This window comes from Sinocyclocheilus grahami, unplaced genomic scaffold (assembly GCF_001515645.1).
Source record: "Sinocyclocheilus grahami isolate Dianchi unplaced genomic scaffold, SAMN03320097.WGS_v1.1 scaffold1.1, whole genome shotgun sequence".
NCBI classification, from domain to species: Eukaryota; Metazoa; Chordata; class Actinopteri; order Cypriniformes; family Cyprinidae; genus Sinocyclocheilus; species Sinocyclocheilus grahami.
In genome coordinates, this window is record NW_015505180.1 from 4,531,485 (window position 1) to 4,548,624 (window position 17,140).

General features: G+C 37.3%; 1 protein-coding gene and 1 long non-coding RNA gene across 4 annotated transcripts in view; both read right to left on the bottom strand.

Annotated features, from left to right (window-relative positions):
- The window catches only part of LOC107588758 (ankyrin repeat and sterile alpha motif domain-containing protein 1B-like), a 22,684-nt gene continuing 5,544 nt past the window's right edge, over positions 1 to 17,140 (bottom strand). The window contains exons 4-5 of one of the 3 annotated variants that reach the window (XM_016277159.1): positions 14,779 to 14,850; positions 1 to 125 (exon numbers count right to left, since the gene is read on the bottom strand). In XM_016277159.1, the coding sequence (XP_016132645.1) occupies positions 69 to 125; positions 14,779 to 14,850 (129 nt within the window). In that variant the 3' untranslated portion in view covers positions 1 to 68. The remainder of the gene's footprint in view (positions 126 to 14,778; positions 14,851 to 17,140) is intronic. The other 2 variants (XM_016277021.1, XM_016277085.1) reach the window with 2 other exon arrangements.
- Positions 8,889 to 11,721, bottom strand: LOC107588956 (uncharacterized). The gene is made up of 2 exons (XR_001609636.1): positions 11,351 to 11,721; positions 8,889 to 10,185 (listed from the first exon to the last, which is right to left on the bottom strand). It is a non-coding gene; the product is annotated as an uncharacterized lncRNA (long non-coding RNA).

Below are 17,140 nucleotides of genomic sequence, written 5' to 3' on the forward strand. Positions count from 1 at the left end.
TAAGTTAATCGCCGTTCTAATCTAATGCGCTGCTGCACTGTAACTCAGGCTACAGACCGTAGCGCACATCACGCGCATAGAATCATCCAGCGTGGAAATGTATCGTCAACACTGTTCTGTGATTTCTCAATAAAATAGCTTAGAAACTCAAAAGTTCAAGCATATATTTCTTAACTAAATTCCACAGCTTCACTACTAGTAGAGAGACGCTGCCTGGTAGAATTAATTCACACAGACAATCACTCTCACTAATGCATTCATATTAATGTAATCTTTACTGTGCTTCTTTATCTGTATCTGATTTGGAATGGGTCGTTATATTTCTCACAGATTTCTGCTCAAAGACAAAAGAAAAAAAAAGGGATAAAAACCAAAGTGCTCTGTACAACTTTTGCACTACATTCAAAGTCTTCTGAAACCAACTGTTTTGCGTTAACACATTTGGAGTCGTTCAATGAAAACTGATTGCCATCCACAGTAGCTGTGGATACATATTGCAAGACATTTCACACCCACACCGAATTAAACACACCACGACCAGCTAATCGAGGGCTGCTCCCAAACTCCAATACTTCCCTAGAAAAAAAAGGGATAAAAACCAAAGTGCTCTGTACAACTTTTGCACTACATTCAAAGTCTTCTGAAACCAACTGTTTTGCGTTAACACGTTTGGAGTCGTTCAATGAAAACTGATTGCCATCCACAGTAGCTGTGGATACATTTTGCAAGACGACGGTAAATGTGACTACACCTTAAGCCTGATCCTGTAGGGCTACTTTCCAGCCAACTTTAACTCCACACCGAATTAAACACACCACGACCAGCTAATCGAGGGCTGCTCCCAAACTCCAATACTTCCCTACTATATAGGAAGCCAAACAGCATGTGAGGTCCCACTTTATATTAAGTGTCCCTAATACCTGTGTACTTGCATAGTAACTAGATGTGTACGTAGTATGCACTTCAGGCTACCTTTGTCTTTGTCCACCAAATTTGTTGAGTCAGGAAAACACGCTTTTCTCGCAAGTGACCTGCTAGTGCTCCAGAGCGCAATGTAGTCTGACAGATAAACGTTTGAGGACTTGGCCTAAATATGCTTCGTCTTTACACTGATAGTAACAATCCACATATAACGCTTTGGAACGTTTCCTTCTGTTCCCGAGATTGGGTGTACTTTTTTCAAATGCAAATATGGCGTAACAAAATGGGAACTTCGCGACAAAACCACATTTACTGTTTCGCACGCGGTCTTACAGCGCCCGTCTGTGAGAAAACTTCGACCTAAACGAGGACATTGGAGATTGCTTCTTATGCTTTGCCTTGGGTGGGAGGGAAAGCTAAAACTTTGCCCCCTCCCGAAACGCATCTGGCCTCATTGACAGATGAATGTGGACCTTCGGCAGATGTAATTTCTCTTTCACCTCGCCCGTCATTGACTGCAGGCGAGGTGAAGCCCTAAACGGGCTTGTGGCCAGTGTTGCCATGGCAGCTGGCTTTAGGATGCTAGGCATCCTCCCAAAAATGTCCTTTCGTCTCACCTCCGACAGTGGAGTCGAGGGTACTTGATGAGTTTGACGCCACAAAAATAACATCTTCTCATCTGAACCTTGGGTGCACAGCAATGTTTTCAAAGGTAACAGCAGGTCGAGGGAGCTGTGGGATCAGGTTCAAAATATACAACAATCACTATCACATCAGCAATTTCCACTGTCTAGAGCCGCCGTGTGGTTATGAAAATTTGTTTTTTAAAGTGACAACCTAAAGCTGCAGTATAATAATATATAACTTTTATTTGGTTAAAAAAATTTTGGTAACACTTTACAATAAGGTTCATTAGTTAACTACATTAGTTAACATGAACTAATAATGAACTGCACTTATACAGCGTTTATTAATCTTTGTTAATGTTAATTTCAACATTTACTAACACATTATTAAAATCTTGTTAACATTAGTTAATGCACTGTGAACTAACATGAACATCTGTATTTTTATTAACTAACGTCATTGACTGCAGGCGAGGTGAAGCCCTAAACGGGCTTGTGGCCAGTGTTGCCATGGCAGCTGGCTTTAGGATGCTAGGCATCCTCCCAAAAATGTCCTTTCGTCTCACCTCCGACAGTGGAGTCGAGGGTACTTGATGAGTTTGACGCCACAAAAATAACATCTTCTCATCTGAACCTTGGGTGCACAGCAATGTTTTCAAAAGTAACAGCAGGTCGAGGGAGCTGTGGGATCAGGTTCAAAATATACAACAATCACTATCACATCAGCAATTTCCACTGTCTAGAGCCGCCGTGTGGTTATGAAAATTAGTTTTTTAAAGTGACAACCTAAAGCTGCAGTATAATAATATATAACTTTTATTTGGTTAAAAAAAATTTTTTTTCATCAAGTGCATAAGGCATCTGTGTTCAAAACTGTCTCCTTTCCTTACCTCACATCGATTTGCAACGGTACGCTCAATGATATTACATCATTTATAATTTGAGGTGTCGGGTCTGATTTTGCAGAAAATTGACAATTTGTTAGTTTGATGTCATTCATGTTTGGCGTTTGCATGGACAGGGCTACTAAATGGTGTGTGTGCGTAAGCAACTGTTTTAAGAACAAGTTACAAATGCTACATGCACAATTTAAACTTATCTCGATAGCTGCTTTTAATTGGCAAAATTCTAAATGGCAATCGTCGTCAACATCTGGGGAATCACCTGTTGCCCAAACTAAAAAAATCTTCAACTGCGGAGAGTCTGCGGTCAAAAAGAGAAAGTTTCAGAAGTCTGTGTTAAAACGAGAGTAAATGTTGGCGTGCCAAGTAACTTGCAATTTTATGTTTTAAACCGAGATGGCTGACCGAGCTTACTGTTACCAGAACCTTTATACCATTCGTCTTCACATTAGTATGGAAAGGTTTGAATAACAGTCTGAGCCAATATTAAGGTCTTGCATCATCTGGAAAATGTTTCTTAGAGCTCAAACGTGCATCAAAATACATGTTTACAAGCTAATTTTAATTTATTACTATTTCTTTTCTATGATATGCCATGAAATTCTGCTCATATTTTTACACAAAAGCCCTGTTGCTGTCAAAAGTCTGGCAGATGATGACACAAAATGACACGTTTTGTGGCGAGGGGTGGACTTTTGCTGACCAATTAATGTGGATTTCTGGGCGCAAGTAATAGAGAAACAGTATTCATTGTTCATTTACATACTACCAACAGACATTGTAATAATACAAAGTTGGTTGAAATTCTGCAAATTTATCCTTTAAACCATGATGGTATTTAACTGGAAATAACTGGCAACCCCCTTGCTAAAAGTTCCTATTACAGTGAAATCACACAAAGTCCACAGCACTAGTTGCAAGAGACGTTCAGTTGGGCCTGCTCTAACATGGGATGTTGTAGCTCAAGGGTGCTCATTCCTGCTCTTGTATATTGCAATTTTGTTCCTGCTGTAATGCATCTGTCTAAGTTTCTGCTGAAGCCCAAGTGCTCGATTACCTGCTTCAGGAGCGTTTAATTAGAGATGCAGCTAAACTTCAGCTTTCTTTTGAAGCATCTTCAGGCTTAAGCACAGTCGCAGCATAACAGACAGTGTTTCTGGTAAGGAAAGGCATTAAAATGATCAAACTTAGACTGATTGACATACAGTATGTATTATTTTAGTGTTTTACAAGTAGCTCATTACTTACCTCACAATTGCGTGATCTTTAACATGTTTACGTACCTCCTTTGTGCAGTACCTGCATGATGAAGTCAACATGAAATCTAACAAATCAAATTTACAGTCTTAATATGGATTCTTGGTCATATTGTGAACGATTAAATGCAAAATAAATTCAATTATTTGCAAAATAAGCAAATAAATTACATACAGGCACTCCTCAAATTGGAATTCAAGCTTCAAACAAATTACTAAATAAGGACAACCTAAAATCTTTATATAGCAACTCTAGTCAGAAACTTTGGCAACACTTTAGAGACCAATTCTCACTACTAACTAGTTGCTTATTAGCATGCATATTACTAGCATATTGGCTGTTTATTAGTACTTATAAAGCACATAGTAATGCCTGATTCTGCATGACCTTATTTTAAATCCCCAATCCTACCCCATACCTAAACTTAACCACCTTACTATTAATAAGCAGTAAATTAGGAGTTTATTGAGGCAAATGGCATAGTTAATAGTAGGCTAAAAGTGAGAACTGTTCTCCAAACTGAAGTGTGGCCGAAACTTTTTGCAAACACTGATACTTCAGAACTTCCTGTTTAAAGATAAGTTATTTAAAGGATTCACTTCCTAAATAAAAAATGCCTGATAATAATCCAAGATGTTCATGTCTTCAGTCGAAAAGAATTTAAGTTTTTGAGGAAAACATTCCTGGATTTTTCTCCATATAATGGACTTCAATGGGAACCAACAGGCTGAAGTTCCAAATTGCAGTTTCAGTGCAGCTTCAAAGGGCTCTACACAATCCCAGCTGAGGGAATAAGGGTCTTATCTAGCGAAACGATTGTTAATTTTCTTTTAAAAAAAATAAAATAAAAATGTATATACTTTGTTTTACCATAAACGCTCGTCTTGCACCAGCCCGACCTAACGCACTGCGTAGTCACGTTGGAAAGGTCACGTGAGACGTAGGCGGAAGTACCAAATGTGCAAATAAAGTCAAACGCCCTTTACAAAAAAAAGGTAAAAAAACAACGTCGGACGATTTTGAAGTTGGAGGAGAAAATGAGCAGTTTTTCGCTCTAACCTACCTTTTTGAAATGGAGTAACATTACACAGAAGAAGAGCTAACCATGCGTGACGTTTACAACGTGATTACGTAATGCGTGAAGTCGCACATTTGTGGTTAAAAAGTATATACATTTTTATTTTACTTATAAATTTTTAGAAAATGACAGATCGTTTTGCTAGATAAGATCCTTATTCCTCACTGGGATCGTGTAGAGCCCTTTGAAGCTGCATTAAACTGCAACCCGTTGATCCACATTGAAGTCCATTATATGGAGAAAAATCCTAGAATGTTTTCCTCAAAAAACTTAATTTCTTTTCTAATGACGTAAGAAAGACAAACATCTTGAATGACATGGGGGTGAGTAAATTATCAGGAAAAAAAATTTCCGGAAGTGAACTAATCTTTTATTGTTGAAATTAAAAATAATAATAATAATAAACAAGGATTCGCATTATATATATATATATATATATATATATATATATATATATACACATACACACACACACACATACATACAAAGGGAATACACATCTTCAACATTTTCTGTTCCATTATCAGGTTTAACATTACAAAATGTCCATTCGTGTATTGTGTTCCACTTTTGCTACATGCTAGGTGTTGGTTAGCAATTGCTCATTGCAGGACATAACTAAACAATGTTATTGTTACACTTAAGGCCATTTTGCCATTTAATTCAGTGAGCATTTTATCATTTTATAAAAAACGCTCACTGAATTAAATGGCCATAAGCACACAAACAGTTGAAGAAATACATGTTAGATCAGGGCAGTAGTGAGGCGATGGTAGCTTTCGATGTAGCTTTAATCTGAAATGATCTTAAACGTCAATATTCGCTGACATCGTTAGGTAAGCACACTTTGTTCTTTTTGTCAGAGATGATAAATGCTAGGTGAGGGATGTTTTGCTCCCCGCAGTTTGATTTTGTGTGTTCCTAAAGCTCTGGCCCAGTTCTCGCATCTCTCTGTTCTTTTTATATCGGCGTGACTGAACTGGTTGAACGATCGCAAAAGCCTCCTTTATTTTGATATCACTGCAGAAATCTATTTGGCACATTCTGTAAGTGTTAATTGATCTGTAAGATAATTACATAAATGGTTATCCCCTGATGCTTAATTTAGTCAAAGGCTTCAGGATACACACCATCTGGGACGTAAGACTACAGTTATCTCTCATTCTATCTTTGTTGTGAGCACATGATGAAATGGAAAGTGAAGGGTATCTGATAAAAGGTTACGGCAGTCGGATCGTCTCACCTCACGAACATAGGATCTTTCTTGAGATGCCGTCTGATTTATAAGGCTCTGACAGAAAGATGCTGTTAACGCTTTACAGATTGGGGAATAAAACGCACTGCAGGTGAAATCAAGGCTGTAAATGTCTGTTGGATGCACATCTCATAGAAACGCTTTACGAACTCCTCTATTGTATTATTTAACGTTTATAAAATTTGTCAAATAACTAATCCATCAACCTAACAATCAGCTTTTAAGTCTCTACGATTTAGATTGTTGTGTTCAATGAGCCTGAGCGTTGCCGTTCTTTGGGTAGTCAGTGGTTGTTCCTAGTCGTTTGTCTAAAACTGGCTGCGTAGTTTTCCTCTCGACCTGTTACTGCAACATAACCGAGTAGCGTTAAGCAGGCAATGTGGAGAAAGAAATGAGCTCCATGGAAACAGAGTGCACAAGAAGTGAACCGTATGTCACCTCGCCTGAGGGAGATATTATCCTGAAACGCACGCTCACGTCCTTATCACAACACAACTTTTAACACGATCTCTGGCTTTACTGAATCGTAATTTGTTGCAGCTCCCCAAAGGCCACTAATAAGTACATACAGATATACACAACACGAACCAGAGCTACAGAACAACAAGTACATACATAGAACGCAGAACGACAGGTAGAACGATATACTGTAGATAGAAAGAAACGGACAGACAGACAGATAGATAGAATGATGGAAAGATAAAATATTACACGGGTGAGTAGCTAGGTATAGATACAATGAGAGATAAGAGATAGATAGATAGATTTTTAAATATGCTTTTTATACACCAACCAATTTTAGAACCAAAACCAACTGTGGAGGCTCTGTATTGAATCTTCTATTAAGACACAAGGCTGCCAATATCCAGAGTATGTTTAACTCCACACGTAAAACCACACTATAAATACAGTAGCTGAACAGAAAGAAAGGAAGGAACATGGCTCACAGAACGGACAATGGTTCTACAATCTGGATTTATTCCATGTGCTTTTCAAGAATATAAGTAAAGACCAAACTTACAAAATCTGTGTGCTGGAAGCCCAAGCCTATCTACACATGTTAGTTAGCAATGATGTCACAAAATATATATATATACACATACACACACACACACATACATACAAAGGGAATCCACATCTTCAACATTTTCTGTTCCATTATCAGGTTTAACATTACAAAATGTCCATTCGTGTATTGTGTTCCACTTTTGCTACATGCTAGGTGTTGGTTAGCAATTGCTCATTGCAGGACATAACTAAACAATGTTATTGTTACACTTAAGGCCATTTTGCCATTTAATTCAGTGAGCATTTTATCATTTTATAAAAAACGCTCACTGAATTAAATGGCCATAAGCACACAAACAGTTGAAGAAATACATGTTAGATCAGGGCAGTAGTGAGGCGATGGTAGCTTTCGATGTAGCTTTAATCTGAAATGATCTTAAACGTCAATATTCGCTGACATCGTTAGGTAAGCACACTTTGTTCTTTTTGTCAGAGATGATAAATGCTAGGTGAGGGATGTTTTGCTCCCCGCAGTTTGATTTTGTGTGTTCCTAAAGCTCTGGCCCAGTTCTCGCATCTCTCTGTTCTTTTTATATCGGCGTGACTGAACTGGTTGAACGATCGCAAAAGCCTCCTTTATTTTGATATCACTGCAGAAATCTATTTGGCACATTCTGTAAGTGTTAATTGATCTGTAAGATAATTACATAAATGGTTATCCCCTGATGCTTAATTTAGTCAAAGGCTTCAGGATACACACCATCTGGGACGTAAGACTACAGTTATCTCTCATTCTATCTTTGTTGTGAGCACATGATGAAATGGAAAGTGAAGGGTATCTGATAAAAGGTTACGGCAGTCGGATCGTCTCACCTCACGAACATAGGATCTTTCTTGAGATGCCGTCTGATTTATAAGGCTCTGACAGAAAGATGCTGTTAACGCTTTACAGATTGGGGAATAAAACGCACTGCAGGTGAAATCAAGGCTGTAAATGTCTGTTGGATGCACATCTCATAGAAACGCTTTACGAACTCCTCTATTGTATTATTTAACGTTTATAAAATTTGTCAAATAACTAATCCATCAACCTAACAATCAGCTTTTAAGTCTCTACGATTTAGATTGTTGTGTTCAATGAGCCTGAGCGTTGCCGTTCTTTGGGTAGTCAGTGGTTGTTCCTAGTCGTTTGTCTAAAACTGGCTGCGTAGTTTTCCTCTCGACCTGTTACTGCAACATAACCGAGTAGCGTTAAGCAGGCAATGTGGAGAAAGAAATGAGCTCCATGGAAACAGAGTGCACAAGAAGTGAACCGTATGTCACCTCGCCTGAGGGAGATATTATCCTGAAACGCACGCTCACGTCCTTATCACAACACAACTTTTAACACGATCTCTGGCTTTACTGAATCGTAATTTGTTGCAGCTCCCCAAAGGCCACTAATAAGTACATACAGATATACACAACACGAACCAGAGCTACAGAACAACAAGTACATACATAGAACGCAGAACGACAGGTAGAACGATATACTGTAGATAGAAAGAAACGGACAGACAGACAGATAGATAGAATGATGGAAAGATAAAATATTACACGGGTGAGTAGCTAGGTATAGATACAATGAGAGATAAGAGATAGATAGATAGATTTTTAAATATGCTTTTTATACACCAACCAATTTTAGAACCAAAACCAACTGTGGAGGCTCTGTATTGAATCTTCTATTAAGACACAAGGCTGCCAATATCCAGAGTATGTTTAACTCCACACGTAAAACCACACTATAAATACAGTAGCTGAACAGAAAGAAAGGAAGGAACATGGCTCACAGAACGGACAATGGTTCTACAATCTGGATTTATTCCATGTGCTTTTCAAGAATATAAGTAAAGACCAAACTTACAAAATCTGTGTGCTGGAAGCCCAAGCCTATCTACACATGTTAGTTAGCAATGATGTCACAAATCCACCCCTTGTTCATACTGTTGTTTTCTTTTAATGTGTTGCACTTTGACCTGCGAAATTTGGTACCTTCTTTACCTATCCAATTTATTGGATTTTTTTCTTTTTTTAAATCATTCTTTATACATGGTTTTTCTTTGTTTTTTTTGTTTTTTTAATTACATATATGAACAATGAGTCAACAAAATATTTATTTACAGAACTGTGGCAAAATTCTACAGTGACAATGAGTGAAAATAAGATATCTGTTGCCATCCGCACATTCAGTTCCTCCGTAGTAATATAATAATATTTTTTTGTTTTCACGAATGGCTGCTTATTTGAGCTTGACGCGTCATATAAAAATAATGTTACGTTAAGACGACATCAGATGAGAATTGCACAATAAGAATAATAATTATAATAATTGTAAATATTACAGTAATGGTAATATAGTTCTCTATTAAACAGTAAAATTTCTTGCCAATATATGAATATTAATCTGCGTGGCATTGCCAATTACGTCCACAACCGTTCCATAGTGATTTTGGCACGAGACGCATCAGTTTTGTGGTTGTCCAGTGCAATGAGTCCATTCACATTGTGCATATTCATATTTTTAGATCAATAACCATAAACAAATGAAATAAAGAAAGGAAGATAGAAACAAAGAAAACAGAAAAGAAAAAATACAGAAATTTATGTAAATGTCCGTTTTTATCCCAGTCCAGACATGCCATGGTATTTTGGACTAGATATTAGGTGAAAAATCAGTGTAGTGTGTCCGAGTCGCCATAGCGACAGTCCTTCCCCAGTCCGTCTCTCGCGCAACAAATTTCTGTATCGGCCGCCGTCCTTCAGAACGCAACTCAAATCGCTGCCTCTTGAAAAGTATACATTCAAATTCCACAGTCTCCTCCTGTTGTTTTTTTATGCAGTGTGTGTGTGCGCGAGTGCATGCGAGTGTTTTGTTAAAAGGGTCCACGTCGGCAGTCCTTGTACGCGTACACCAAGTCCCGGCGAAAAAGTCCTTGTGAAAATCCTTACACGTGCGTTACGAGAGGCTCCAGTGATGCTTTTAGGTTCCGTATTTGTGGTCCGTTTTTGCAATGCATGTGAGAGTGAGGGTCCATGTTAGGGACAGGCTACATTCTCTGAATTCCACTGTAATAGACATGGGCGTCCGCCATTGCCCTGTGAATGAAATCACATCACTTATCCAAAGTGTCCATCAAAAAAAAAAAGCCCCCCCTTCTCCAGTTCACATGGACTGCATGCTTTCCATCAACTACACTGCATGTCTCAGGACTGGCTCGGGTTTTCGTTCACAGGCAAAACCAAAAAAAGGGAAAGAAAGAAAATACGACGGGAAAACTTTTCGGAAAGTAAGGAATACACTCAATTTGAGAGACAATTTTTGGCGGGTGTCTCGTCGTAAAGTAAGCCTTCGTTAAATGCTATCTGACAAACCTCTGCATCCACAAATTAGTTTTATGCTTAGACTGACTAAAACAAGCTCGTAACTCGTGTGCTGTTTAAGAAAAAACTAAAAATCTCCCCTAAATAAGGGAATTTAAATTACAGCAGACTTTTTTTTCCTTTCACTCTGACAAGCGCAGGTACTAAAAATGAAAACTTCACTACGAGACGAAAGAAACAACACAAGCAAAATGTCCTTCGTGTGAAGTCCAATCTCCATTCTATGCCAGCCATTTCGGATGCCCCACCTCGCAAAAATCTCTCCATTTCCCTCCCGCCTTGCTAACCCTATGCTGTCTAGTCAGAAAGAAACAAAGAAAGCAAATCCCGACAACATTTGTGTTTATAAGGCTTGAAGCAGCATTACGGTTTTAAGTTGTCATTCAAGCAGTCGAGGGGGGCGGTGGGGAAAGGCTGGAGAGGCGCTTCTCGAAGAAGCCGAGGAAAGAGTAGCGAGGAACGGAGGGAAGGAGAAATCAAAAGAGAGGGGGAAAAACTGAATGAAAAACAACCGCTTGCAACACTTTTTTGTGTGTTTTGGAGGAGGATCGGCAGCGTGGCGGCCCTGAGGGCTGAGCGGGACCTTCCCGTATTGTGCTGCGGCCAGAGTGGTGGGGGGTGGGGGGTCGAGTGAGATCAAGAGATAGAGAGAGAAAGAAAAAGAGGGGCAAAAGATCGAAGGAGAGAAAAGACAGCGGCAGCGTCATCATGCAGAAGCCACGGTAAACGGGCGGGCTTGGCCGGGCGGAGAGACGCGGGCTTGTCACAGGTCACTGGGCCCATGGCTCCGTGGGGGGCCTCTAGAGGGCGCTCTCTGTAAGGCACACACACAGGAGTGGACAGTATTTTGGGTGTATATTAGAAAATAGTGGTCTCATACTTGGTGTTGGCTCCTCTTTTGGCTTCATGTCCTGGCTCGACTATCCAGGGAACATTGGCGTGGCCCTTTTGATCCATTGAGGGCTGCTCCATCTGGGGTGCACACAGGGAAAAAAAAAACAAGAGGAGAGTGGGTCAGAACGCGCTAGTAATTTAGAGGGTTAAAGGCAGTCACGCGGGATCTTGCGTTCCCTTTTTTTTTAATTTGTATGCATACGCACAGAATTTTTGGGGGGGTTTTTTCGTACTAAAGTTTTGGTGACCTAAGCAAAAAGAAGTCTGACATGTATGTCACAAATTGACTTCCTGGATAAAAATCAAACATGGGTGAAATTTGATTATCACAAGTTTAAATGAATATTATTAGTTAAACAACAGTCAACAATTTTTAGGTTGATGGTTAATTCATATTCATTGAAAATACATAAAATTAATTTAAATGTTAAAATACAGAAATGATCATAAACCTACATTAATAGATTACTGTAAAAGTAATAATAAATAATACTACAATAAAAATAATATACCAATAATAATAATAATAATAATAAAATATAACAACAAAAATGTATTATTATTTTTAATTGTAATATTTATTTATGAACAAATATTTCTATCCTCGTTTAGTCAGCTGATGTTCTGGACGGACAGACCATTGCAGGACGACAGGAAAGAAGGATTCAGATGATGAAGAGATGAATCAAACAAACAGATCTGAGAGAGTAGTTAAAATTATTTTCTGTACCTTTCTTTAACCTGGAATTTTCCTTTTAATAATTAAGCGAAAAATAAAAAGACCAAGAAAAATGACAAAATAAGCAAAAACATTAGGCCTGTCAATTTAACATAAATTTAGTGCAAACATTAAAATAAATAATTATTCACATTTTTAAGTAACTGACAGACCTAAAAATAAATAAAAAATAAAAAAGGGGAAAAAGAAAATCAAGGAAAGGAAAATGTTAGAAGACCTGAAATGTGAATGATGGAGGAGTCGTGAGGTATGAGGAAGAGGAGAAGGATGAAGAGGAGGCCGGTGCGGGGTGAAAATATGCCCCATGGACCAGCGGCTAGAGGGGGACATGACCTAGAGGCGGAACAAAGAGGAAACAGAGGTCAACACACACACACACACACACACACACACACACACACACACACACACACACACGCGCGTGTATATGGGTGATTCTTTAATTAGAGGACTTTTATCTTTGAAGATGACAGATCAAAACAGCTTTTGTTTCTTTTAAATGTTGTTTCTTTACTTTTCCTTCAGCTTGTTAAAGACTGTTAAACTACAACAGAATCTCACTATTTTGGGCCTGCCCCCAATCCAGACTTCTACAATAAACTACCTACAGCAGATCTTAATTTAGGTCTTAACATTGGTTAAAAGCTGTTGTGCCAAGTTTTTGTCTCTCACTATAAAAACATGATCAGTAAATCATGGCAACTAATGTTTTTTTACATTACAACATCAAAATAAGTTGAGCAATTTAAACTTTTTTTTAATAAGTTAAATGAACTTGACTTTTCTTTAAAGTCGGTTTAATGTGCTTTAAGTTTAAATGACTTGTACAACCAAGTTGATTATGCTTAACATTTTAAGACAGCAACTGAACATAAGTATTTGAGTTGAAATAATTGCAATTAGGATGTATTTTTGTTGATGTAGTTAAACTTAGAGTAGTTTATGTAGTTAAATGCTGTCCCCCCCAACTGAGATTTTTCATTCATCTCAAAAGTCAGTTTTCTGTGCCATAAAAATCTCTGATTAAATTATAACATTGGATAGTTACATATTCAAAAATATATTGCCTGCTTAACTAGCTTCAATATAGTTTATATATATATATATATATATATATATATATATATATATATATTAGTGCTCTCAATCAATTAAAAAAACTAATTAATCATACATTTTTTTTTTCTGAAATTAATCACGACTGATCCCACCTAACATTAAAAGTTTTTAAATATACTTTTATATTGCAATAATTTCTAATTCACTCTTCAAATTAATGTAGAAACAACAGACAGTATATTTTTTATACTTGTTAAATGGCCTATTTTTTTATGACTGAAGGCGAGTATTACTGATACCAATACTACGTATGTCTCAATGACATAATACACCCCCCCCCCCCCCCCCCTAATATTTAACCATTGACTATAGTCATTCAACATTACAGTATAATTGAGAGCTATCAATTCGAACATTTATTAGACTTCACATAAACCCATTATAATAAATGTCATATTTGGCAGCCATATCACCCTGTAGCCCAAGACTGGTTGCCCACTGAAGCTAAGCAGGGCTGACATTAACATTCATGAGGCCCCATCACACACTGACTGAGATCTGCTTAATACAAACTCAAACACACACTAAATTATTTACACGCAATGTCATTCAGTCCCCTGCAATAACCCAGATAGTGTGCCATCTCATGAGACAAACAAAAAGAGCCAAAATAACATTCTGCACTGTTTAAACTATGGCCTTATTGGGTTTGAAAGTTGGTGACATAATATACCGCATATAAAGACGCTGGAAAAAGGTGGTTTTAGCTGGTTTGGCTGGTCTCCCAGTCTGGTCAAGCTGGTGTTTAGTTGGTCTGTCAGCGGGAGACAAGCTGTCAAGTGCTCAAACCCTCTTACACCAGCAAACCAAACCAGGTTGAAAGACCACCTCAGGCTGCAGGGGCATAAATCACATGCCCGAGGATGATGATGATGAACTTCAGAGAATCAGAATTCATTTTCATATCTTCCTACGCTGTCATATCAGTTGTCAGAGTGGAATATATATTCATCTGGACCTCGTTTCCCCCCTCGCTCTCTCTCTGTCAGTGGTTTCCCTCTACTGTTCTGTACCTGCCAAAATATTCTGCTTAAAACAAAGAGTGAGAGACGGAGGACCTAAATTTACACCCTCTGAATGTATTAATGTGTTTGTGAAGAAGCAAGGGACTCAGGTCTCAAACTCTCTCGGCCTCATCGAAACGTGCAGCGGGGAGCAGAAAGGAGAGAGATGGAGAACAGATGGTGTTTTACATGCATACAAAAAGAGAGCGGGTGAACTGTCCTGCCGTGTTAAATAATCTCATGAGAACGGGGGGCCGGGGGCTGTTGAGGTAAGAGAAGGTATTCTGAGGTAAAGCGAAGTCAATGTATTCATACGCTGTGGGAAGTAGGCTATTTATACGATTATGAGAAGAGTCATAATTGGCCATAATATTATTTCCCTTCACACTGCCTTGTGTGGGTATTCATCCATAATACACGGTGTTCTTACGTAGGCTTGTAAGAACAGAGACATTTCCTGTTTTCTCAATGACTGTGTGTCATAGTGACCTGAGGGCAGCAGGAGCATGACTAGACAGATTGTATAGTGGTTGCCATGGTGACAACTCTTACCCTCATTTTTGCACAGGCATCATGCGTGGACTCTGTACCACGCAACTCCTTCACCAATATAGAGCCCAGATACTGCAGAACAAACACACACAATCAGAAATGAGAAACACATTCATATAGTTAGATTATATGTATAAGATATAAAAAAAAAGAGATAAAAAGTACATACGCACACACACACACACACATATAGTTTTAAGTAGAATTATATATAAATATATATTTATGTTTTTTGTAATTGTTTAAATTTTTTCCTACTTTTTAATATTGAAAATTTGACAATATATAACTTTTATTATTATTAAGTTTAATATTATTTTATTACAAAAAATATTTGTATATATTACTTTATAAATTACATATTTTACATAAGTGTATTATTACTATTTGAAATAATATTTTATTATATATTAAAAAAAAACTAGACATCTTTTCTATTTATAAATGATGGGTTTTCACTAAAGGTAGTTTAGAATTTATATAAACATTTTACAGACTACTATATAACTATTATTATTTAAAATTATTTTATTATAAAAAATTTAATCTATATTAATTTCTAAATTAGATATTTTAATACTATTATATTAAGTTATTCTGATTTTAAATAATAATATGCTTATTATGTATTTAAAAAAATAGACATTTATATATCTTTATTTATAAATTATGAGTTTTCTCTAAAGCTAGTTTATAATTCATATCAACATTTTTACTATTTAGTTTAACACGAGCTTGTACACATAAATGAGTTCTTTTATAATTGGCTAACCTATCTGCATGTGAAACTAGTTATAATGGTAATGTGGGCGGTCAAATGTTAAAGTACTCATGGTCCTGACAAGTCTACCTCAGTATTCAAATTACTATTTAACAAATTTATTTTTTTAATACATGATCTGGGTGGACTGGAGAGTTGTGTCAAGTATGTCTCTTTTATTTTAAAAGAGTAACAAAATCCTGATTAAGGTATTACTTTCCCAGCAGTAGGTGTGCACAGATTGTGCGTCACTGTGAGTACAACTGTCAGCTAAATCAATAACAAAATGGAAATGTACAATGAAGCGCAATCCGTGTATCATTCGATCATTCGTTTTTTTATTTAATATTGAAAGTAGAAAAATTAGAAAACTGATCCTTTTTCGTTTTTTTTCACAAAAAACGAAAAACGAGAATTCAGCTTAAATTTTCGTATTTCGTTCTTGGGTGGAAAAATGAATAAACAGTTTGAATATTTGATTTCTACATGTGGGCGGGAATTAAACGCCCCTTTCTGCTGATTGGTCAGCCGAAGATCAAACCGTGCCATCATCAGTTCTTCCGCAGTATCACACAGCAGAATAATAGTCCTCTGCTGCTGCTGTTGTACGGATTAATAACCCATTTTATCAATTTCATATTTTTCTCATCAAACAGACTAATGAATAGCTCGTCTAATGACAAGAGTATTAAGTTCCCTCGATGGGGGAAAAATCCAAGTGAACATCAATCAGTACTCAATATTAATTTAAACTGTTTTAAATATGATTGCTGCTTATTTCCTGTGCACTTCAATACTGGTCTGCGCTTGACTGTAGTCGCGTCTGTCTACTTATTGAGTTTACTTAACCCATCGCAATTTCGCAACATGTCCTGCTCGGGCTTGCCAATTTAATGGCAGAGAATGGTGACTTTAGTTGTTTTTTTAAGCGGATACATATGTCATAAAATAATCCTATGCATCTCGTGCCGTATATTCCAAGCATTCTGAACATATACTGAGGGTTTGGTGAGAAAAAAACTAAATGGCAAGTTATTATATTTTATGAATATCTTGCGTTGCAGTTCACGCTGCACACAAGTGCATATCCTTTTGAGATATCAATTATAATCAATTTTAATAAAACACAAGATTACATTATATAACTCTAACAGTAGGCTATTTAATATCTGTTGTTCTCTGGTTGTCAGTCAAAATGACAGTTCTTGCAACATAGGCCTATATATACCAAAGCCAATTTATTATTCTTTCCTTTCTTTCTTAGTGTTTAAAATATTTATTTTGAAACAAATTAATTAATTTCTTAATTAAACAAACAAACAGACTTACTGGGTGAGCAGGGTAGGCTAAGACAGCTGTCATATCATACCCTGCCATGCCCAGCTGATGCAAAGAGATGAAATGTAGTTGCAATAAATGTGTTAAGAATCCATACAACTGCAGCAGCTGAGGACTATTATTCTGCTGTGTGATACTGCGGAAGAACTGATGACGGCACGGTTTGATCTTCGGTTGACAAATCAGCAAGAAAGGGGCGTTTAATTCCCGCCCACATGCAGAAATCGAATATTCAAGCTGTTTATTAATTTTTCCACCCATGAA